The 24,566-nt window shown below is 38.6% G+C and overlaps 2 protein-coding genes across 2 annotated transcripts; one reads left to right on the top strand and one right to left on the bottom strand.

The window, feature by feature from the left end:
- Nucleotides 1-488: 488 nt before the first annotated feature.
- Nucleotides 489-15,171, bottom strand: FBXO43 (F-box protein 43). Its single transcript, XM_047088838.1, is given in 8 exon segments — nucleotides 489-737; nucleotides 841-1,044; nucleotides 5,113-5,215; nucleotides 7,995-9,465; nucleotides 14,139-14,167; nucleotides 14,169-14,207; nucleotides 14,410-14,699; nucleotides 14,797-15,171. Coding segments are annotated over 8 exon segments (2,760 nt in total).
- A 3,929-nt stretch (nucleotides 15,172-19,100) lies between these two features.
- POLR2K (RNA polymerase II, I and III subunit K) lies at nucleotides 19,101-22,369 on the top strand. The gene is made up of 4 exons (XM_047088936.1): nucleotides 19,101-19,173; nucleotides 19,763-19,830; nucleotides 20,548-20,640; nucleotides 21,460-22,369. The coding sequence occupies exons 2-4, from the start codon at nucleotides 19,770-19,772 to the stop codon at nucleotides 21,480-21,482; spliced, it is 177 nt and encodes a 58-aa protein (XP_046944892.1). The 5' UTR covers nucleotides 19,101-19,173; nucleotides 19,763-19,769; the 3' UTR covers nucleotides 21,483-22,369.
- Nucleotides 22,370-24,566: the final 2,197 nt, after the last annotated feature.

Raw genomic sequence — 24,566 nt, 5'->3', positions numbered from 1 at the left:
ACCAGAAGTCTGCTCAAATATGACACTAAATTGAAAGATTGAAATTACTGAGTGAATTCAATAGAACTTCTGAAAACGTTTTATTTATATTTCATTTCAGATACTCATTTTCCAAATCTATAAGGCCATCTGTCTCAAGTTCAAAATTTGTAATATTATTTGGAAAACTATTTTTAAAAAGTGATTGAAGAACATTTCAACACATAGTGATGAAATGCACAATTTTTAAAGGTTACATGAAACAGTTAAATACATACATAAGATAACATTAAAAATTCTTTATTTAAAAACACTGTTATTAAAATGGGTAAATATGACACAGTAAAATACTTTAAAGAAAACAGACATGGAATATGATATATACAAAATAGGAAATAAATCATCATCTGTCATTAATGGGAAAATTTGCATACTTTCAAAATATTCATAATTTTAAGTCAGACAAAACGTTGTTTAGAGGGAATGCTTCTTTTATATTTAAAGTCTCTTTAAAGGCGTTTTAAATTCCGCTTACTCTGGGCACTTCCTGGAAGAGCATCTTTTCTATTTCTTGGCTTTGCTGCTCCTCTGCTACATTCTTCAGACCCATGATAAGCACACAAACATAACACACAAAAGTCAAAACCACAGGCTGTGCGGCTACAGAGTCCCCTTTTCTTATATGGCTGGTACTTAGCAGGGGATTGGCACCTCGGGCAAGGTTTTAATGCTTCATCAATAAAAAGTGTTTTGGCAACCTGCAGTGAAAGCATACACACTAAATCTTCCAGTTTCATATAGAGAAACACTTTAGGTCAAACTCTGAGTATTTATTTCTAATAATTGATGATAAATACTCACCTTAACATATTCTTCCTGTTTACTACTTAAGTGAGTAACAGAAGAGCTTGCTAGAGGTGTCAAAACTTCTCCCCAAGGAGAACGTGTTGAAACTTGTTCTTTCTGAAAACCTGGTATCCTAGCCTGAGCTTGTACAGATCTTAAAGCTGATCGATTTAAAAGATGGAGCCTAGTGGCAGCGTCCTCAACATTTAATAGAGCCCCCTGCGGCAAAAGATAAGAGGGGTCAATACGGTAATATCAAAAGTTCCAGAACAGTTTTCTGATGCACATGTATTTAAATGTTGAAAGTGGTTTCACACTAAATTCCACAAGAATTTTCTCCCTAAGCTTTCCCTTTTGGAAAATTTTTTCTCTCTCATCTAACATTTAAATGTCAAAGAAATATAAATGAACAAAATTAAAACAATAAATGTTAGCTTTAAGTTTGCAAGATTGGTTATTTTTCTCTTTAAGGCATGGGTTGGCAAACTTTTCCTGAAAAGGGCCAGATGGTATATATTTTACATTTTGCAGGCCAGATAGTCACAGCTACTCAACTGCCATTTTAGCAAAAGCAGCTGTAGAGATATGTAAATGAAAGAGCAAGGCTATGTTCCAATGCAACTGACTTTAAAAGCAGAAGTGACGGACAGGATTTGGCCCACAGACTGGCGTTTGCCAACCCTTGTTTTAAGGCAAGGTTTAAGAAGAGGTGAATCTTTTTCAAGTTTGCCACGGGATATCATGGAATTCTCTGAAGGTTTCTTACCTTAGCCACACATCAGAAAAATAATGGGCCTGGTTAGACCATGAAATCCCATTGGGTTGGCTAGTTTTTACATGTAAATACTAGAGTCATTTTTACACTTACATTTTAAACAAGGAGGAAAAAAGGTACCTCTTATCTGAACCAGATTTCCATATTACTTCAATATTCAGCCAAGAAATATTTTCAGTAAGCCTTCTATTTTGTGAAGGTTGATAACTGGCATTCTTAACCAATTATCAAAATACAATGTGAAGCTCCTCGTGTGTCTAACTAAAATTGTGTTTCTTCTCCCTTAATTGTCTCCCTTTCTCACAATTGGCTCCTAACAGTGAGAAGAGTGAAAATATGAGAAATTATAGTAGGATAAGTATAGGAAATAAGGTTAGCTGATCATGAAAAATTCCGTGATTAAGCTTAACAACATATACATAAGTGTGAAGGATAAATATTCATTTTCTGAAATTAAAATGAATACAACTGAACTTTTTCAAGGACTCGATGCATCTCTTTATAGTACATTTGTATAAATAATTTGCAGCCTAGGCCACAAGCACACAACACTGGAGCACACCAAAATTCTGACAAATTTTGATGCAGTTGGTAAACACAGTGTGCATAAATTTAAAAAAATGAAGAGATACATTGTTGAAACACATTTCAGCCACAGATTAAACATTCACTTATTTAATAAATATTTCTAGAACTCCTAAAGGTACCAAGTGAATAAAACAGTGTAACTCCTGTCCTCCTCGAGTTAAAATGTGTGCTGCCATCTCAGAACAAAAGGAGGCAAAGCAGTAAACAAAGGCACATGTTCGTGAATGCCAAAATTTTTCAAACATAGTCACATCATGTTGCCAGAAAATATTTAAATGTGAGAGTGAAGTCACCATGTGGTTGTTCATTTCCATGATTATAAAAGAACAGTGAAGAATACAGTAAACTAAGAAATGCGATGGAAAAGGTGTGGTATCCCAATTCTTATGCTCATTCTTATGGCTGCAAAGCAAAGAGATAGAATTGTGATCTTAATACACACAGCTGGTGTGTGCCTTCCAATTTTCACACATAAGGAGCTTTCAGAGATATTACACAAGTATGAGGAAAACCATTAAACAACTTTGTTTTACAATGTTTCTTTTTGGGTTAATGATACACATTAGGATAGCTCAAGTGGAAAGCAACTAGTCCATATCAGAACAGGAGTGCAAAGTGCACCGGGAAGAATGTTTCTAGGGACAAGAAGGAACAGGAAGAATACCTGATTTGTTTGGACTTACACAGAGGAGATTTCCAGTTCTGGTGGATAATAGGAGATGAATCAGGGATCTGTATAGAGAAACACTAAGCAAAACAAAAGAAAGAAACTGGGCAATTATTAACTCTGGAAAAAAAAAAGTTATATAGGAAAAAAGGTGTATTCATAGTGTACTGCATGTTACAGCTGTCAATAACTCATAATAATCTCGACACATTCTTCATAATGTCAGCACCTAATTCTGACCGACTCCCACATGATGGTGTGGTTACAATGGTGAGACAGGAGAAAGGAATTCAGAGAGACAGGTGGGTGGGTAGGTAGTGGTAGTGGCGGTGAGAAGTTAGAGAACAAACGCTCTCTCTAAAAAGTCAAGAAATAGCAGTAAAGGTGTGCTATTTAGAAATGTGGAGGTAAATCTCAGGAGGAACAACTGAAGAGTTGGAGGTAAGTGACTTGGGCGCAAGAATCAAGAGTGAGAAGGGATAGGCAGGAGAATGTGTTTTGACCTAAGCCTCACAGTCCAATTGGACTTTTTAGACCATGTACTTGTTTTACTCTGAAAAAAAAATTAAAAAGCAAACGAAAATAAGAAAAAAGTTCAAGTAAGGAAAAAAAACTATAGTCTTTGAGAAACAAAGTTAGAAAAGAAAAGTGGTGGCCAGGATATAAAGACAGAATATTTTATCTAGAATTACCTGAAGTGTTGCAAAACACAAGCAGGTTTCTTTCCCTGTAGGATGTACAATGTAAATGGAGCTAACAGGTTAATATTATTAGGTGTTTGCTTAAAAACTGTTTTTTTAAGTAGGTCCTCAGCATATAGAGCAGCACTCTAATAAGATAAGAAGAAGGCAATTAATAATTTCACTATTATAAGCTCCCAGGATCAGAAGGCAGCAGTAAGTAGCCAGGGGCTGTGAATAAGTTGTAAGGCAATATCATAGGTAAGAAAGTAAAACTTTTCTTCAAAGTCAAATAGAAAGTCAATGTTTAAGTTAACTCAGTCCCTAGTATTTCATTGCTATGAGAAACCCACCAATCTGTGTCTAGGTGTTTATATCTGTTTGTACCATGCTTCATCTCAAGTATTGTATTTTGTCAAATTAGAAATTTACATTATTTACGTTACCTAATGAAATAATAATTTATTAAATACTTTTTACTAGAACAAGAATAAGAGCATGAACTCACAGTTTCTTTCAGTAATGATGGGTAGGAAAAGGTTAAAAGTTGTGTATATAATACATAATGGGTGCCAGAGTCATTAGATGCATTACATAAAGTTGTGTCCACAGGAAAAATTAGTCAGCTTCTACAGGACTTTTCCTGTACCCTCAAAGCTGGTCCTCAAATCTTCAAGAAAATACAAGCTTATGATACTTTACCAGTCCTAATCTGCCATGCTGACTCACCTCCAGGCCTTCCTGGATGCTAAACTCTCAGCTGAAACACTCTTCCCTGTCTTCACCTGGCTAACCACTCATTGGTCCTTCAGGTCTCAGTTGAGTTGCACTTTTTCTGAAAAGCCTTCTGTTGATTCTCAAGCATCAAATACTCCGTTTAAATGTTCCAACAGAGGGGCGCCTGGGTGGCTCAGTCAGTTGGGCGTAGGACTTCTGCTCAGGTCATGATTTCATGGTTCATGGGTTTGAGCCCCTCGTCGGGCTCTGTGCTGACAGCTCAGAGCCTGGAGCCTTGCTTCCGATTCTGTGTCTCCCTCTCTCTGCCCCTCCCCTGTTCGTGCTTTGTCTCTCAAAAATAAATAAGCGTTAAAAAAAAAAAAAAATGTTTTCTTAATGTTCCAATAGAACTAATTCTGGCCTTCCTCTAACACACCCGTATTGTAATCACCTGTTTACTTGTAACACCCACAGGGCATCAGCTCCAAGAGAGCAGAGATCATTTCAAAAAGGTTCACAATTGTAATCTGAGCAATTGGCACAATAATAGCCACTCAAAAGGCTAAATAGAAAATGCTATAAGGATATCTAATTATGAATAAGACCCAGCATAGCACCAGTATTCAAACACTGCACACACACCCAAACAACATAATCCCACAAGACGCTCTTGATATTAGGTTATCTACTCCACTTATGGACTGGAAGGAAATGGAGTTGGGGAAAAGTAAAACATTCATGAGTGAATGTTTGGTAAATGGAAAAAGTTAAAAGATAGCAGGAAAACCAAATTAGGCTGTCCAGCAATATGAGATTATTATTTTCACAAATCCATTTGAGAAAAGTATTATATACGTTACCTCAGAATCTGTTTTCAGTTGTGAGATGTAAAATTTCCTCCTCCGATTTGCGTTTTTATCTTGAACAATAATTTCACGCCAATTTCTGCTTACTTTCCAAACACTATAACATAAAGGTCAGTTTTATATTGTATATATTCCACAAAATTAACTTTTTTTTTTTTTTTTGCCAATGGCAATAAGAAAAAGTTAAAGATTCTGGACAATAAATTTAAACCTAAATATTTACATTAAAAATATGATTTGATCTACATTGTTGTTTCATATTATTTCACCATATGAAAGAATTCCTATTAAAACATTAAATATATGCCAGCATTATATCAATACATCATCTTATAAATGGTTAACAGAAAAACATAGTTTTGTATAAGACCAATATGAGCCCACTGAGAGACTGATTAAGAGGATTTAACTTCAAATGTGACCCAACAATAAAAAAATTAGAACACAACATGCAGAAAATGATTATCATCTATACAGTCCAAGAGGTTTTTTATCTGTTTCTCCTATTAAATGTATAGGAAGAAATCTACCATTGTTGATTAAACTTAGCAAATCTATCATTGTTGATTAAACAAATGTAACAACTATCAATAATTCATTAGAAGTAGTAGATGCCAAATAACGATCATTATGATGGCTAGCACTCCAAAGTTCCTATTTTATAAACCAAAGTTTATGAGAATGAAGCAGCTAAAGAAAAAAACCCTCAACTTACATCCAGTGATTGCCTATTTGTCAATAACTTTGGCTATACTAATTATTAAAGAAAAATAATCTTTCAAGTGTTACTCTGCTCTTTTTTTACTACTCTAACTTAAATCACTCAAAGGGAGTAAGACCAGACAGCTAAAAAAAAAAAAAAAAAAAAAAGTCCCTTGTTGTTACAGAGGTAATAAGTACTTGAGTTGTTAAGCTGGCGTACTTCCCAGCTGTCATGGCCACTTCAGTTGCCTTGCCTCTCCCCAAGCCAATACATGGGTCTTATATCAGATTAAGGAGAGAGAAAGGCAGATAGACACCTATTAATGGGGAAGAAATGAACTATATAATTGGATATTTGCCCGTTATTTCAACTGACCATAATCTCTCACATTACCAAGAATAAACACTACTAACATTATACATGCATTCTACAGTACAAATACTATAAATCTGAAGGGGTGGGGAGAAGAGGTAATTATTAAAATATGTTTGAATATCAACTACTCTCACAAATGAGCACCCAAAAGTATTACTCAATTTTTAACTGGTCTATATCCAAATACTCCAGCATATAAAAATAAAATTCCTGTATTTCAGCCATCCCTTTGATTTTATTAAACAACTATCCCATTTGAACATTTTTTTAAAGGCACATACACACAGGTGCACTAATGTTTATTATCCTACTTGGGTTACACCAAGTACGTTCCTGATCAAGTCTATTTAGAAAGGCCTTAAACCTTAATGTGAGTTTGTGGGACACTGTTGGATTAGAAATCAGAGGGCTCAGTTATAGACCTAGATATATTCCTATGTCCTTGAATGACTGCTGGCAGATCACTTAACTTCTCTGGAACTCAGTTTCCTCATCTGAAAAATATGTGACTAGACTAGATGTTTAATGACTAGACTTCCATCTATGAAATTCTATGATCTTCTACAATAGCCTACAATTAATTTGTGGAGGAAAGGTGAAGAAGGGTTCAAAGAGAGGTAGTGGCCATAAAAACAGCAAGGATTCTATGAACCAAACTTTTGACATATCCCTATGGAAAAACAAGTTTACAAACTCTCCCACATGTCGTCCCCCAACTGCCACTTGCAGAAGTCCTGTTCCACAAGGCTTCCCTCCTTCCGGCCATGGCATTCCCAAGGGTCTCGTCTTCTGATAGTCCTGCAACTCCCCAAAATTACCAGTATGAACACAGTCTCACTTTAGTCTTTGTAACCCTAGTTCCCACCCTTAATAATCCTAAATGTCTGTTTCTCTTTAATTATGTAGCAGCATTTAACATACTGAAATTTCTGTTAGCACAAATTCTTGTTTCTAATTCCTTGAAATTTTCAAAAGCAATTACCTTCCATGGCACTGTTGGCAATGAAAATGAACTAATCCGTATTCCCTTGGTCTCTAGAAAAACTAAGCCCTAAAATGAAAGCTAACCGTCGTTTTGTATTCTAGAACTTAGATTCAATAACTAAATGGTATCCTTTGTATGTTGCCCTTTCTTAGACAACATGACATTTTACAATATTTCTGACCAAGTGTCCTAACATTAATCCAATTTGCAATCTGACAACAGGATGTGGACTATTAAATCATCAAATAATTTTCATGGAATAAAGCTTGCCAGTCTTGAAAATTTAAAGTTCGACTTTTAGAAACTCTCTTCCCAAATGACAGTGCCATGAACCTTACCCAGAAGACTATATTGACGCATCTGAAACAGGATTTAAATTTTTTTTAATGTTTATTTATTTTTGAGACAGAGAGAGACAGAGCATGAAAAGGGGAGGGTCAGAGAGAGGGAGACAGAATCTGAAGCAGGCTCCAGGCTCTGAGCTGTCAGCACAGAGCCTGACGCGGGGCTCAAACTCACGGACTGTGAGATCATGAGCTGAGCTGAAGCCAGATGCTTAACCGACTGAGCCACCCAGGCACCCCTGAAACAGGATTTTAAACAGAAGGAACCTATGTTACTAAGCTCTAGTAATATAGTAACTTTAGGGAAGTTCACTAAACCACCTTTGATAAAGTGTGAGACAACCAAAGAGAGAGATAATAAAACAAATAAAAAACAGGACAACTGTTCAACTCATAGAAAAGCTTTCCAATTAAAAAAAAAAAGTGATAAGAAGGAAGTTTTATTTCAGAAAAAAAAATTATTTCTTACCTGAATAGGCTTTCTGCAGTCAAGGAATCTAAAACCATAGCAAGAATATGCTTTAAATTTCTGTATTTTAATTCTGTTAAGACGTCCAGTTTCTCTATACCCATTTTCTTGCCAATCAGTCCTGTAAGTATACACTGAAGCACGGCTATTTGCCCCCCATCCCTTTCTTCTAAGAATTCATGTGCACCATTCTGCTGGAATCTTTTTCTTTTGTTTCTCATGAAGAGCTCGTGCACTAACTGCAAGGCTGGGGTCTTTGATAAATTCTTAAAGCTTAACATCTTAGTGTCACTGCTCAGCTGACTCTCTGAGGGGTCTGAGGCAGCTGCTGGTGTTGTTTTAGAGTCAGAGTGGTCAGTCTGCTTTTCCCCTTCTGTCTCAGATTGTGAGCCATGCTCCTCCAGGGTGGACAATCTTCTCAGCCTTCTAAGATGCCTTGACTTTTTTATGGTGCTCCCCACTCTGACAGTTCCCTTATGTTTCTGAAGTTCTTGAAAAGAACCCTCCTGGTCAGAGAGGGAATCTTCTGATTTTTCCAAGCAAAGTGAGTTAAAACCACTGTCTTCAGGTGTTGAAATATTGCCCCTCACTTTAGTTGAAGGGGAGAGCCTTTGACTTGCATTAAATTTAATGTTTGCTACAAGATTACTTATTGGAGTCACACGTATGTCCTCATCTGTCCCACAAGTTGTTCCACTAACAGAGGAGCCCAGAGGTTTGGGATATGTATTCTCATCATTAACAAACAGACTGCTATCACTAAGGTCATATGTGATAGAGTCTCTAAAACTATTGCCCTGAATCGGAGATAGACATTCAACTTCAAACAGGCTACAGTCATCTTTGGAATCATCAACCGTGGAAGTCTTCTGTTGAGAAAAATTAAGTCTCAGTTTTTGACTGCTAGAGGTTGCTTCTTCTGTCTTCAAAGTACTAGTAACTAAAGGACTAAAACTGTTTTGCCGTGGAAGACCTGAAACATGGCTTGGAATATTTTTTTCTAAGTTGAGAACTTGGTTCATACTACTTTCTAGAGAACCATTTTGTGATTCAAAGTCCCCTGTTAGAAGAGAGAAAGATATGTCCAACCTTCTGCGCTGCAAAAATTTTTTCCCACTGAGTTTAGGAGTTTCACAAAGTTCGGGGCTTTTCTCCTTTTCCTTCCTAGAAAAGACACCTCTCTTTTTTTGAGTTGGAGATTCTAAAGGATGAGTCAAGCCCAGATCTGAAGTTTCAGGATGTTCATGGATTAATGGTGGGCCTTTTCCCTTCTTTCCAAATAATTCTTTACCTGTATTCTCATCGTTGCAAGGCTGTAACAACTCATTGTAGCCACTGTCTTGAAATGAAGATGTGGAACAGTAGCCTCTGAAGCTGGAATACGTGAAATTGACAGGAGAGTCCACCTCATTTTCTGCTCCAGGGCAAGTCTGACCTAAAAGTCTCTCTGACATCTTCAAAAGCTCTGTTTCTACAGAGGAAAACAAATTTTATTCTTCCTTTGAAATGAGGAGTTTGGCAGCTTACACCAAAATACATTTGTTAGGACTATAGATAATAATAGAAAATGTTATGGCAATAAAAAAAAAAGTTACTTTAAAAAACAAATCTACTCTCGGGGCACCTGGGTGGCGCAGTCGGTTAAGCGTCCGACTTCAGCCAGGTCACGATCTCGCGGTCCGTGAGTTCGAGCCCCGCGTCAGGCTCTGGGCTGATGGCTCGGAGCCTGGAGCCTGTTTCCGATTCTGTGTCTCCCTCTCTCTCTGCCCCTCCCCCGTTCATGCTCTGTCTCTCTCTGTCCCAAAAATACATAAAAAAAAAAAAAGTTGAAAATAAAAAACAAATCTACTCTAATATATACTCAAGTGTATCTTACTTAAGCCAACTTTTAACATCCTAAAAACCAAAACTTTTGGGTTATACATATTCACGGATTACTTGATAAGCTTAGTCTAAGCACCATGCACAAATATTTTCTTGAACTACACTTGAGAAAAAAATCTGATGGCATCATTTTTAGATAACCTTATGATATTAACAGCATTGATGTGCATAATTATAGTTTTAATATTTTAGCTATTTCTCTTGGCCTGTATCTAGTCAGTTGGATATTTCCCTTCAAAATTCTGGGTTATAAGTAAAGCTGCTTAAACAAACTATATGCTAATTTTTAAACACGTCTCTGGAAAGGTGTCAAATGAATGCTGTCACTAGATTTAACTGCAATTTGGCTAAGCAACTCCAGGATAATGTTATTCATACTTGTAACATAGGCCTGTCACAGAAATCCAGTCCCCATGACTGCTCTCAACGTCTGAATTTCCAGACTTATTACTTTGAAAAGACTCCCTGGCTTATTGATAAATTACTAATACATTCTTCTTGAGCTAACTAAAATGAACCAGTGCCACATAGACATAGGGCCATTACAAACTTGGCATGTTATGCTTATTCATGTGTCATTTTGTAAATATTTTGAGACATAACATCCACTTGCAGGCCTTATTTCACAGATAACAGACAACTATTCACGGGAAACGCACCCTTTATAATATTCTTGAAATTGCAAAGACAGAATTCAAGTAAATTACTTAATAAGTTACTCAGTAATTATATTTGTAAGAAACAACACAAGGAAATACTCTATTCCTTAACCTTTTTAAACAGTATTATCACATTCCTTCTTTTTATAAACTCAAATCTTAACCCAGAGGGCACGAAGGGAAGAAAATCATCACAGTTTCTGATATTTTTCCAGATTATTCAAAGGACACTAAGAAAACTGTCATTCTTTTAAAGTTTTCTCCAGACCAAATGCATGGTTTTTCTCTATTAAAAGATCCTAGGAAGAAAAATTTTAGTTGACTACAATGGGAAAGGAATATATTTATGCCTAGGTTACACCAGCTAAGTATACAAGTGAATGAGTTCTTAAAAACAACAAATCACTACTCCAACCACAAAACAAAACAGTTTCTTTATGGTAAAATGATCACTGGAAGATTATTACTGGGCAAAGTATCTATGTGTTTTTCAACCTTTTAAACTTACATTCAATTTTGGTAAATTTGATACATGTTCTCTTCCCATCTAGATCCCCTCAGATCATGAGAATGGCTGCTATCTTCTGTACGTGCTTACCAGCCAAGATCATCAAACTTTGCTTTCTATAATTTGTATTATATTTTCAAACAAAATATTAAGTTAATGATATATAATGAGCTTCCAAATTACACCTCTACCCATGAATATTTGCCCCTGAGAATCATTCTATTAAGTTAAAACTAGGTCGCGAAATCTTTCTAAAAAGAGCAAATGTAACAATTCAACGTCACCACTAGGTGTCTCACAGTGCTAGAATCTGGGAAACCGAGGCAAATTGTTAGAAACAAAATGGGGATGCAGATATCATTCTCTCCCCCCAGCAACCATAGGCCACTTGATACAAACACACACACACACACACACACACACACACACACACACATAAATCTAACTTCTGTTCATCTATACATCCGAAGTTGCCTCCAATGTGCTTGTCTCTGCTGTCATCATGCTCATCTTTCCATTTTCCCAAGATGTTGGTCTTAAGCAAAACTTGGTTGTTCAAAACTTAATTTTTAAATCTTTTAAACAGACACATGCAGAATTATGAAATTCCCATTGACATATTTAATTTTACCGACTCAACAGTTCACTGATTAATCAAATGAGCCTCCTTAATACTCATGTTTAAAAAATGTTAAAGCTTATTTATTTATTTTGAGAGAGAGAAAGTGAGAGTGAGAGTGAGAGAGAGAGAGAGAGAAAGTGAGCCAGCAGGGAACGGGCAGAGAGAGGGAGGGAGAGAATCCCAAGCAGGTTCTGTGCTGTCAGCACAGAGCCCAATGCAGGGCTTGATCTCATGATGATCCGTGAGATTATGACCTGAGCCAAAATCAAGAGTCAGAATCTTAACCAACTGAGCCACGGAGGCACCCCTCCTTGACACTCATTTTTAAAAACCAGATTCCTGAATGTTGAGAACATTTATCTCTACAGTGCTCTCAAGAAAGAAAAAATTGGCAAGGATGGGGAGAAAAGGGAACCTTCATGAACTGTTGGTGGGAATGCAAATTGGTTCAGCTACTATGGAAAACAGTATGGAGGTTCCTTAAAAATTAAAGATAGAACTATCAAACGATCAGTAATTCTGCTTCTGGATATTTATCCAAAGAAAATGAAAACACTAATTTGAAAAGATGTATGCACCCCATGCTCATTGCAGCATTATTTACAATAGCCAAGATATGGAAGCAACCTAAGCGTCCATCAACAGATGAACTAATAAAAATAAGGTACATATATGCAATAAAATATTACTCTGCCATAAAAAAAAACTCTTGCCATTTGTGACAACATGGATGGACTCATAGGGTATTATGCTAAGAAGAATGAGTCAGACAAAAACAAATACCATATGATTTCACTTATATGTGGAATCTAAGAAACAAAACAAATTAACAAACAAAACAGAAACAGACTCATAGAGAACAAACTTGTGGTTGCCAGAGGCGATGAGGGTAGGGGGTGGTCTAAATACGTGAAGGGGATTAAGAGGTACAAACTTCTACAGCGACATGCAGAAGAATGAACCTGGATCACTTTCTTACACCATACACAAAAATAAACTCAAAATGGATGAAAGACCTCAATGTAAGACAGGAAGCCATCAAAATCCTCCAGGAGAAAGCAGGCAAAAACCTCTTTGATCTTGGTGGCAGCAACTTCTTACTCAACATGTTTCCGGAGGCAAGGGAAACAAAAGCGAAATTTATTTAGATGGAACCTTATCAAAATAAAAAGCTTCTGCTCAGCAAAGGAAACAATCAACAAAACCAAAAGGCAACTGACAGAATGAGAGAAGATATTTGCAAATGATATGTCAGATAAAGGGTTAGTATCCAAAATCTATAAAGAACTTATCAAACTCAACACCCAAAAAACAAATAATCCAGTGAAGAAATGGGCAAAAGACTCAAATAGACACTTCTCCAAAGAAGACATCCAGATCGGTAACCGACACATGAAAAAATGCTCAACATCACTCACCATCAGGGAAATACAAATCAAAAGCACAATGAGATACCACCTCACACCTGTCAGAATGGCTAACATTAACAACTCAGGCAACAACAGATGTTGGCGAGGATGCAGAGAAAGAGGATCTCTTTTGCATTGTTGGTGGCAATGCAAGCTGGTGCAGCCACTCTGTCAAACAGTATGGAGGTTCCTCAAAAAACTAAAAATAGAACTACCCTACGAGCCAGCAGTTGCACTACTAGGCATTTATCCATGGGATACAGGTGTGCTGTTTCCAAGGGACACATACACCCCCATGTTTATAGCAGCACTATCAACAATAGCCAAAGTATGGAAAGAGCCCAAATGCCCAGTGATGGGTGAATGGATAAAGATGTGGTATACATATACAATGGAGTACTACTCGGCAATCAAAAAGAATGAAATCTTGCCATTTGCAACTACGTGGATGGAACTGGAGGGTATTATGCTAAGCGAAATTAGTCAGAGAAAGACAAAAATCATATGCCTTCACTCATATGAGGACTTGAAGAGACACAACACATGAACATAAGGGAAGGGAAACAAAAATAATATAAAAACAGGGAGGGGGACAAAACAGAAGAGACTCATAAATATGGAGAACAAACTGAGGGTTGCTGGAGGGGTTGTGGGAGGGGGATGGGCTAAATGGGTAAGAGGCACTAAGGAATCTACTCCTGAAATCATTGTTGCACTATATGCTAACCAATTTGGATGTAAATTTTAAAAAATTAAAAAAATTTAAAAAAAAAAGAGGTACAAACTTCTAGTTGTAAAATAAGTCATGGGAGTGTAATATATGCCATAGGGAATATAGTGAATAATGCTGTAGCAACTTTTTATAATGACAGATAATAAATAGACCTATCAAGGTGATCACTTTGTAATATATAAAAATATAGAATCATTGTGTTGTACACCTGACACTAATATTGTATGTCAATTATAATTCAATTTTTAAGAACACTTGTTAGAGAATGAAATACTACTTAACTATATAAAAAACAAATTTTCTTCATTTGTTAAATTGGAAAATCTTACCATCAGTAAATCTTGAGCTCTTAGATGTCAGTTATGAGGGCTTCCAAACAAGAAAATCTTTCACTCTGCCTTTAAAATTCATGCCAAAGTAATACCACTTAAAGAGAAACGTGCAGCAGCACGTGACTGCTAAAATCGGAAAGGTACATAAAGCACATGCTGCAGGGATTATTTCTAACATATGAAAAGGCCTAAATCACTTCGAATTTCCTCCAGCTTTCCAAATAATAGTAATTTCAATATCCTGGTTTTCTCCAGCTAGTCTCGGAACTGAGGAATCTTCCCAAAATCGGGTTTTTGAAAATGCAGTGTAAGCCGCAGCGCTGTCATTGACTTCCCCAAGGTGCTATCGGCGGGTGGGTGGTTAACGGTCTCACCAGGGCGTCCTTTGGCCCGGCTCGTCCCTCCCCGACCTTCCCAAGGCCAGGCTGGCGGCGGCCCGGGGTCGCCTCGGTTCCGCCGCCACGGCTCAGGGCCCAGAACGCCACCGAGAGGCCGAGGGCGGGTGGGCGTCACCAGGAGCGGAGCGAGCGGGCAAGAGGCCGGCTTCGGGGCCCCTCTCTAGTCCCAGCACCTAGAAAGCAAAGTGGGCCCCGGGCGGGCGGACGACCAGAGGCCCGCTAGCGGGCACACACCTGGGCCCCCCACTCCCGCCCACCTGGAGACCGAGACGCGCCCGCACCGACCGGGCCGCGGGGCCAGGCGGGAGGGGAGACAGGCAGCCGCCGCTGGGTGCGTCAGGCAGGAGCCGCCGCCTCGCCCCCAGGGATGCCCGGCTATGGCAACCCCCACGCCACGTTCGCGTGGGGCCGCCGAGATTCCCTCCTTCAGTTTGAACTGCCCGCCCTGAGTAACCGCTACGCGCCGCCGCGCCGCCCCGCCTCGCCCCGCGCCGCCCCTTCCTCCAGCTCCGCGACGCCCCCGCCGGCCGCCAGGGGTTCCGCAGGCTCTGGTCCGGCTTCTCCCAGAGGAGTCTCGTCCTTTTCCCACCCTTCCACCCCACCACAAGCGCAGCCGGGCTTTCTAACTTCATGGGCTCTGTCTCTCCCCATTCTCACTTTGGGAAGCATTGTGTATCCAAGCTACTAGGTCCTGCAGTGAGATGCCAATAAAAATAACGTAGGTGAACGTTTGCTTGACAATGTTTCCGAGATAATCAGGTATAAAAAGCAGGTTACAAACCAAATGACGCCTTTTAGAAGTATAGATACACACAGGATATAGATATACACAGGATGAGGTCGGAACGGTATGACTTTACAGTATCTCTACATGGGATATGCTTGATTATGCTAGACGGGATGTTTTATATTACTCATTGGGCACCTATTCTATGCCAGGCTCCATCCTTCCGCTCTTGGCAGCTTCATACTAGTCTCCTTTATCTGGCTGTTTTCCCCTCTGCCTTTTCCCTACATGAGGCATCCTACCTCAGCATTTTATTTGGGGGGGGGGCTTTACCATTATGTGCTTACATAATTCTCATGCAGAGTTTCACCCATTACTTTTAAGCCAGCAATAGCAGCTACCACCACTCTCCTCCAACTGGACATTTCTGTGTCTGGATGCCCTTTAGCCATCCAAAATGGAACATATCCAAAGTCAAACTCACTAACACCTATTAAGCTCTGCTCTATGTGCCAAGCACTGGGCTAGGTACTGGAAAAGCAAAGATGAGTACACCACAGTTACTGGCCTTAAGGGGTTCACAAGTGCTGTAAGGGAGGAACAGTAGTAGTACTAAGGAAAGAGGACCAACTAACCCTAAGGAAGAAGAGGGGGTGGAACTAACTTTATAAAGACCATGACTTTGGGATGGATTTTGAAGCACAAGTGGCAATTTAAAAGTCAGACAACAGGTGATTGCAATCTCAAAACAAAATGTACAAGAGCAGGAAAATTGAAACAGTTGGGAAAACTATAGTTTGTTATAGCTAGAAACTAAGACTTATTTGAGGAAAGACCGAAGAAAATTCTTGAGAAGGGGAAGAAGCCAAGTCATGGAGAATTTTGGATGCATTTAAGAGAAGTTTATCCTCTAGGCCATGCAGAGCATTTTAGAAAGATCACTCCCATGGCAGAGTGGAGAACAGAAGGAAAAGAAGTGAGGGTGGTTGCAAGAAGACCACTTAGGAAGCTACTACATTACTCTGGAAGCCAGTGGGGCTGAAGAACCTGAATTCAGCATATTCAGTCAGCAGAATCAACTGCATGGGGTGGGGGGAGCACAGAGAACAGGTCTGGAAGAAAATAAATTGAATTTAGTATGTGGTTAGGGGACCTCGGTCTTAGTTGGTTAAGCATCTGACTTCAGCTCAGGTCATGATTTCACAGTTCATGGGTTTGAGCCTTGTGTCGGGCTCTGTGCCGATAGCTCAGAGCCTGGAGCCTGCTTCGAATTCTGTGTCTCCCCCTCTCTCTGCCCCTCCCCTGTTTGCACTCTGTCTCTCTCTCTCAAAAATAAACATTAAAAAAAATTTAGTATGAGGTTGTTAAGTTTGAGGTACCTGTAGGACTTAAGGAATTGATGAATTACATATGCTTCAAGATAGCACCTCTCTGAAGCTGCCCCCATACACCCAGGTAGAGTGAATAGTGCTCTCCCTAGCTCTTCAAACAAATCTCTATGACAGCCATTTTGCCTTTCTCCACACAACATTTGTAATCCTCTGCTGAATTTTGTCCATGTAGCTTATCACCTTCTAAAATACCATATTATTTACTTATCTTGTTTAATGTCTGCTCCCCACTCCTACTTTAATGTAAACAGGGCAGGGAATTTTGCCTATGGTTTTAAAAAATTCACACAGTCCCAAACACCATTTAAATGCTGCCCTTTTCTTTCTCTAGTTAATTTATTTTTTTCAGATATTACGACTGAAGAGCAGAAAAGTATATAACTCCCTTCTATCATTCAAAGAATAATCTTTACCTCCTCCCCCCCCCGCCACCAAAAGTGCAAAAAGGAACCGAGTTACATGTAGCTTGTCCTGACTTTACTCACATATCCCAAATATAAATCACTCACATTTTCCTATTCTTTACCCATCACAGTCCTTGGCCTTTTTGTTTCCCTTTCTGGATTGGATGTTATCCCATTTCTTACCTCAGTAGTCTAAACCCATCTATTTCCCACAAGATCTAATTCTTCTTTTGGGGACCATCCAGCAAAACATAATGAAAGACTTTTCCAATCACCAAGACATGCAAGCTATGCAGGTATATTTAAAAGAATACGATCAAAGAAAATTAAAAACAGAGATTCAGGAGGAATATAGCAACTTGCATCTTCATAACCATATTACAAGGAGTTAAAAGCACTAGTATCCAAGATAACAAGACATCCACCCTCATTGGGAGAAGGCAGTACAGCGGTATCTGGTGCATATTAAATGCTCAAGAAAAGTTAGCTGTTACCAATGATAACAGCTTCCACTGACCACGCTCCCTACTGATCCTAAAACTATCAGTTCCTGCTAATTGGAAAAAGGGTGTTGGAGTGAGAACTAGCATCTACATGGACTCTTGTTGAAATTCTGGATTTCCTTGACACCACTTGTAATTAATCTACCCTTCCATAGGGTCCCAAGACCCATTTGTGTTCTACATGTGTTGATCCATTCTGATCTCCATAGACTGTGTTATGTGCCAGAATCATCTTGATACCTCAACTGGAGAGTCAGAATCCAGGAAAGTTTGCAATGATTTGTTAAACTTTCTGGATCAATCCATTATCTTTTTCTTATGATAACAATAGTTTTATTTAATAATTCTTGTAGTAAAGCCTATTTTGACTGTTGTATTGAATTACCTTCTTCTCTTTGGTTGAGAGGAGGGATATTTTGTAAGAGAGCTAATGGTCAAAATATTTATGCTGTATGTCAGCCTGTCTGTGAAGGAAGAAGCAGGAAAATCCATTGTTTTCCTGGAAATTAAAAAACTGGCAGCGAGGAAGACTAGGAATATGAAGTAGTTGTATCCCCTATGCTGGTCTGTAGAGGTGTAACCAGTTGGAACTCCTCAAAGCAAAAGGTGAAGCTCAAAGTTCTCACGTTGCTGGATGGAAGACTGGAAAGCAGTATATTCTGCTTAATAACAAATCAAAGACAAAATAAATCAAAGATATTAACCTGTTTCTCTGCTGAACTATAATCGTTAACAACTGATCATCCCCTAGATTTTAGTTACTTCATTTTCTTCCTCCTTCTGATATAAAACGTCTGCTATGAAAGAAGCAAACGAATGTAAATGTTGTGAACCAAACTGATATTAATCCCATGATATTTTGATCTCTCAAAAAACACACCTCCACTGAGCAGATCGTTTGTTTCATCTAGGGAGGAATACATGAGATGGAAGGTCAGTAAATAGTTACTGCTACCAATATCCCTTAGTTTTAGGTAGAATTAGTTGGTGTAGCTGCCCTCATACCCACCTTTGCTTTAAAATGAGTAAAAGGAGTGGGTCATGACAAAAGCCTATGAAAGTTTCGAAAAGCAAAAATGAAATTATGCGAAAGATAGGGGGCAGCTGCTTCACTGGTCCAGCACAGGTATCAATCCACTGGAAAAAACGTTATTTGAAAAGTGCTTTTCTACGTGAAAATCAGTGATGGGAGTTGTTGCCGTTGTGTACCTCTGAGTAACGGCTAACCTAGGATTCCAGGGGCACTTGGCATTTTCTTTTAACCCTCAGCCCTCCTGGAAAAGTGTTACTTTCTACTGACTTCCTTAGAGAAACAGACTTCCTCCGATTTGAGGAACTATTGGAATGCTTTGCTTTCCTTAAAAACGAAATAAACTGGGGCGAAACAAGAAAGCCGCAGAAACTAACACAAAAGTTCAAGCTTTGCCGCCTGTGTGCAATCCGGGTTCTCGGCCACGCCTGGGGCGGAAGGGGCGGAGACTCCATGCATCATATACCAGCGCCGGAAGTTGGTTGAGACACAGCGTACGAGCCGTAATCTGGTTAAAGCGCGGAGTGTGAAGGTTCGCCGCGTTACGTGCGTAGGGAATTGGCTGGTTGGGAGTAAGAGGTGGGTATTTGGGTTGAAACTGGAAAGACCCTCAAGGTTAAAAAGGTCCGGTATGGAAATCGGGAGAAGTTGGAGATTGAGGAGTGAATGGTGTTAGTACTTTGGTTTCGTTCAGTTTAGTTTGGCTTTTGGGAGTTACTCTTCTTAACTTCTGTTCGCATGTTTTCCTATTGAGGGATACAGTTTTTTGCTTTCTGCTAAAGTTTGGAAAAACAGGACTTGTGTTAAGTGGAACGCGAGCTTTGCAGTCAGATTCCAGTACCCCTGCCTCTTAGTAGCTGAATAATCCTGCGCAAATTAATTTACAAGCCTGGGTTTCTTCATCTGAAAAGTAAGGGCAGTACCTCCTAGGATTGTTGTAAAGATTATAATGAAATAACGTGTAAAATGTTATCGTGTCCGGTTTGGGGGTAAGCGCGCAATACATTGTGTTTTTGTTTCGTCCTTTAGCTCTACCTATACAGTTTGAAAAAGTACAGGTTAGGAATTGGGACTTTTTTAGATTTCCCTGAGAAAAAATGAGGTATGGTTGGATTTGCAAGGAGCCCCTTTGAGATATTCAATATTTGAGTCTGTGATTTGATTTCAGACTATCAATGGATACTCAGAAGGACGTTCAACCCCCAAAGCAGCAGCCAATGATATATATCTGTGGAGGTAAGGGCACTTACATACATAAAGTGGGAGTGTTTTACTTCAGTTTTGAAATAATTACATTATACTTAGTCTTAAACGAGTCTTTAAAGTTACAAAGCAGAACACCAGCAACCCTAAAAAAACCTCTCATTAAGAGCTCATTTACTCACCAAGAAAAAGTGCAGCGCCCACTACTCTTTTTTCTTTCCTCCTTAATATGTTGATTGTTAAATAACAAAAGTTCAACTGAGTACATTTTAAAGATGTAATAGGCTTTATTAATCCATTCATGAATCTGGCAGCATCCTGTCTAGCAAGTAGATGAGAACTCCAAAGGGTTACAGGAAAGGAAAGGTTGGTAAAGGTAGAGAGGAGTGGAAAAATGAAAATTATTAGCGAAGAATCCTGTGTTTAAGGTAAGGTCACCCTTCTAAGAGGAATGGAAAAATCAGTAAATTTCCTACCGCTGACAAGGAAATTCCCATATTGACTGGTCAAAGGTTGCATTTCTGCAGGGCTGAAACTGCAGTTAGGTTAGGTGTTAGGTCTTGGTTTACTGATTTGGGGCCTCAACCCAAGTGAGGTCATTTGGGGCCTGTAGTTTTCTTTTTAGCATGGCCATAGCACCATACTCTTGAGATTGAGTACATTTTAGTGCTTTGGGTGAAAAATACAGTTAATTTGCTTGTCTGTAATATTTTTCCTCTAGACATTGAATAAACATGCTTTCTTTTTTAGAATGTCACACAGAAAATGAAATAAAATCCAGGGATCCAATCAGATGCAGAGAATGTGGATACAGAATAATGTACAAGAAAAGGACTAAAAGATGTATCCTTTTAACTTGTTAAATATGAAGTAGATGGAAGTGAAGAAAAATGCTTGGGTTGCTAGTCAAAGACTAATTTCTGGTAAATGGTAATAATTTTTGGTCTACTTATCAAAAAAAAAAGCATGATTAGGATTTTCATAATCATTTTTATTTTCATAATAATTAATTCAGATGCATATACTAAATATATACTAGATTTTGGATCTCATAAGTCTATTTTTCAGGCTTCTATATTTAACTTATTTTACTTATACTCATTTTTGAGTTTGAGTTCATGGACAAACTAAATTATACAAAGAGAAATACAAATACTGTATATGAATGCTACCTTATGGAAAAAGCGAGGCTTACAAATTGGCCATAAGACTGAGAGTACATTGTTATGTGGTAACTACAAATACAATATTTTTTAAACCAGTAAGTTACCTTGCCAGCATTGCTTTAGTGTTTTTTGGTGCATTGATCTTTTGTATCATGGAAAGGGGACTAATGAAAATTGAAATCTTTTTTTGTAGTTCTTTTCTAGTTGTTATAGTAAATAGTGAGTTCCGTTCTTTTGTGTGTTTTATTTTATTAAAGTCATTTATTTAATCTCTACACCCAACGTGGGCCTCGAACTCACAGCCTGAGATTAAGCATCACATGCTGTTCCAACTTAACCAGTTAGGCACCCCCCCTTTTTTTTTTAAGTTTATTTATTTAATCTCTCTTTTTTGCATTTTAGATCACATAACTAGCAAATAGAAAGTGACTTGGAAGTGTTAATCTTTCATATAATTTTTAAATATGTGTTTTGTCCTTAACTCAGCTTAATACAGTGGTGGTTTTTGATGCTCGATGAAACATGGAATTCAGAAGATTATCTTCATTTGGACTTGGACTTGCTGTTAATGTTGTATAGCTTTTGATGAGTGTATTTATCTTTATGAATACAACTACATACACATGATTTCGTTTTAAAATTCATCTTGTATTTAGGCATCTATTAATAATGTCTATAAAGAAAAATTCTTTGTTCAATTACATTATTTATAATTTCCTTTTTTTTTAATGTTTATTTTTGAGAGAGTACGAGCAAGGGAGGGGCAGAGAGAGGGGGACAGCATATCTGAAGTAGGTTCTTGGATCTGTGCACTGACAGCAGCAAGCCTGATGTGGGTCTCAAACTCAAGAACCGTGAGATCATGACCTGAGCCCAAGTGGGACACTCAACTGTTTCAGCCACCTGGGCACCCCTAATTCACTTTTATTGTATGTGTAATCTGACACATAGGGAAAGTTAAAAGTGCTTCCCTAAATCACACTTTTAATCAAGACCTAGAATCTTGTAGGGGCCTTGTTGAGAATGAAGTTTACCAGGGCCCTGTGAAGGTCTGATTAAGTAAGTTCCTTGGAAACTACTGTTTTACATCAAATTTGTAAACCCTCCAGCATCATTTTGTATTGAGTATACCAGTGTACTTACTGTCACACACATAATGCATGCATTATTTTGAGTTATATTTTTCATTTGTTACTTGGTATAGGCCTTCTGATAAAATGCTTAACTATTTTTTAAATCTTGGGTGAGGGAAAAGAAACTTCAATGGTTGTTTCTGTAAGGCAAAGTCAACCCTAAGTAAAGTGGATGAGGCAGACTATTAAGGCAGGTGTAGTTTCTGAGGTGCAGTCATTAAGGTAAAAAATTCTGCTTTCAGGATATTAAAAAAGGGACTAGTTTACACTGAACTGTGGTTGGATGTTTAAAACTTTTGCCTTGATCTTAGGGATATGGATACTCAGACACTCCATCTGTTCCAGGATTCCATCACTATGGAATGTCCTCTGATAATCATCTCAACGTTTATTTATTTTTGGGACAGAGAGAGACAGAGCATGAACGGGGGAGGGGCAGAGAGAGAGGGAGACACAGAATCGGAAACAGGCTCCAGGCTCTGAGCCATCAGCCCAGAGCCCGACGCGGGGCTCGAACTCACGGACCGCGAGATCGTGACCTGGCTGAAGTCGGATGCTTAACCGACTGCGCCACCCAGGCGCCCCTGATAATCATTTCAAAGAGTAGATACATTCCACCTTCACTAATAGCTATGTGTATCTGAAATTCAAAATCTTCATCATGCCATTTAAAAAAAAAAACCCTGTGTTTCTACCACCGTCTTTGAATATTAAGTTCTGTAAATTTATTATGTGCTATACAAAGTACTACCATGCTGAAATTTTTAAAGAGTGCTTCCTAGGTCTAGGTTTTCTTTAGCCATGGCTTTCATAATTTTGTAATTCTGCTATGTTCCTTGACCTTGTCTCTTTTAGATAAAAGAGTCCCAATAAATATGATACGACAGTCCCCTAAAAAACTCCCAATACTTTGGATAATGTTGCTGTTAACTTTTTTGTTTCATCCTAGGTCTTTTACATATTGTTAGTTTAATTGAATATTCTTAGCTTGTTAGTTAGACAGTGGTTTAATGGAAAAAGTATTACCACTGGAATCCAAGACCAACATTTCAATCAGTCACCTCTTTGTGTCCCTTTCATCTATAAAAATGGAAGTAATTTTACCTCTTGCCTTTTTAAGGAAAAAAAAAAAGACAAAAGATATATAATTGCTTTAAAAGATTCTTTTGAATAGTGATGTATAAATATAAAAATCTGTAAATCTGAGCTTAAAGTTGAAATATAACTTGTTCCCTACTTAAACTGCTTACCAATGACTATGGATATGTATGTTCATGAAAAATGCATGGAAACAGGTTCAAATCCAGCCTTGCTACTCAGTGACTGGCCAGTTCATTTAACTTCAGCTTCATTGTCAAAATGGAGGAATTTATGATGGTCAGTACAGTGCTTTGAGATTCTGAAGTTACCTTCAGAGATTGAAGTTATGAAAAATTTAAAAATAGTAGATGAAATCAGAAATGGCCACTCTTAATAAAATACATAAGGTATGAAAGTGTAAACAGAAGATGTAAAAATGAGTTGCCTCTTCACATATACAAATCCATGGACACTTCCACCCCTCCTAGAACAATTCTGTGTAGAATATTGGTCAAGGGGGACTGGCTCTTTGAGCAGAGGGCTGGAGGATGAGAAGGAACCTGACATAGCAAGACAAGAGGAAGGAGTATCCCTGAAATTGAGGAAATAGCCAGTATAATGGCTCAGGGGTTGAAAGTAAGCTTGCCTTGTTCACACTTCAGAATGAAGCCCTTGTGATACACACTTTGAGGTAGGCAGGGAGGCCTGCTCACTTACGGTCTCTTGATGGGAGTAAGCAGGAGAGTGATACGGATTAAGATTTGAGCTGTTCGGTGAGAATGGACAATGTAGGAATGGGTGATGGATGGGCAAGCCAGTTAAGGGCCACATGTAAATAGTTCAGGATAATAATGATGGCTGAGCCAGGGTGGTAGCTGTGGAGGGAAGTAAGAAGTACTTGGTTGTAACATAACATTTTGAAGTTGAGGTTAATGAGACTTATTGGTTAGTACTTAAGAGCTTAGTAAACAGTATGGACTTTGGTAAAAGGCTTTGGGGGGCGCCTGGGTGGCGCAGTCGGTTAAGCGTCCGACTTCAGCCAGGTCACGATCTCGCGGTCCGTGAGTTCGAGCCCCGCGTCGGGCTCTGGGCTGATGGCTCGGAGCCTGGAGCCTGTTTCCCATTCTGTGTCTCCCTCTCTCTCTGCCCCTCCCCCGTTTATGCTCTGTCTCTGTCCCAAAAAATAAATAAAAAAACGTTAAAAAAAAAAAAAAAGGCTTTGGGATCAGATATCCACAGTGTCCTTTATTGACTGGCCGTGTGACTTCACCAGGATTCGTTTTCCTCATTTGTAGTATAGGCATGAAATAATAGCACCTACCTCAGAGGTTAGTTGCAAAATAAAATCCATAAAAGCTTTTACCGTAACAAATGTTAACTATTACCACCA

The sequence above is a fragment of the Lynx rufus genome, unplaced genomic scaffold (assembly GCF_022079265.1).
Source record: "Lynx rufus isolate CCGP_SWC_20201006 ecotype Redwood Valley unplaced genomic scaffold, mLynRuf1.p SCAF_26, whole genome shotgun sequence".
In the NCBI taxonomy this organism is placed as follows: domain Eukaryota; kingdom Metazoa; phylum Chordata; class Mammalia; order Carnivora; family Felidae; genus Lynx; species Lynx rufus.
Note: the sequence above shows the minus strand (reverse complement) of the source record. Positions and strands in the feature narration are given on the sequence as shown.

Excerpts from the sequence above, each read along its gene's own strand:
- POLR2K (XM_047088936.1), top strand. The coding sequence starts at position 19,770 with ATGGATACTCAGAAGGACGTTCAACCCCCAAAGCAGCAGCCAATGATA. Across the intron at positions 19,831-20,547 it reads AATGATATATATCTGTGGAG|AATGTCACACAGAAAATGAA; the intron begins GTAAGGGCACTT and ends TTTCTTTTTTAG. Across the intron at positions 20,641-21,459 it reads CAAGAAAAGGACTAAAAGAT|TGGTGGTTTTTGATGCTCGA; the intron begins GTATCCTTTTAA and ends AGCTTAATACAG.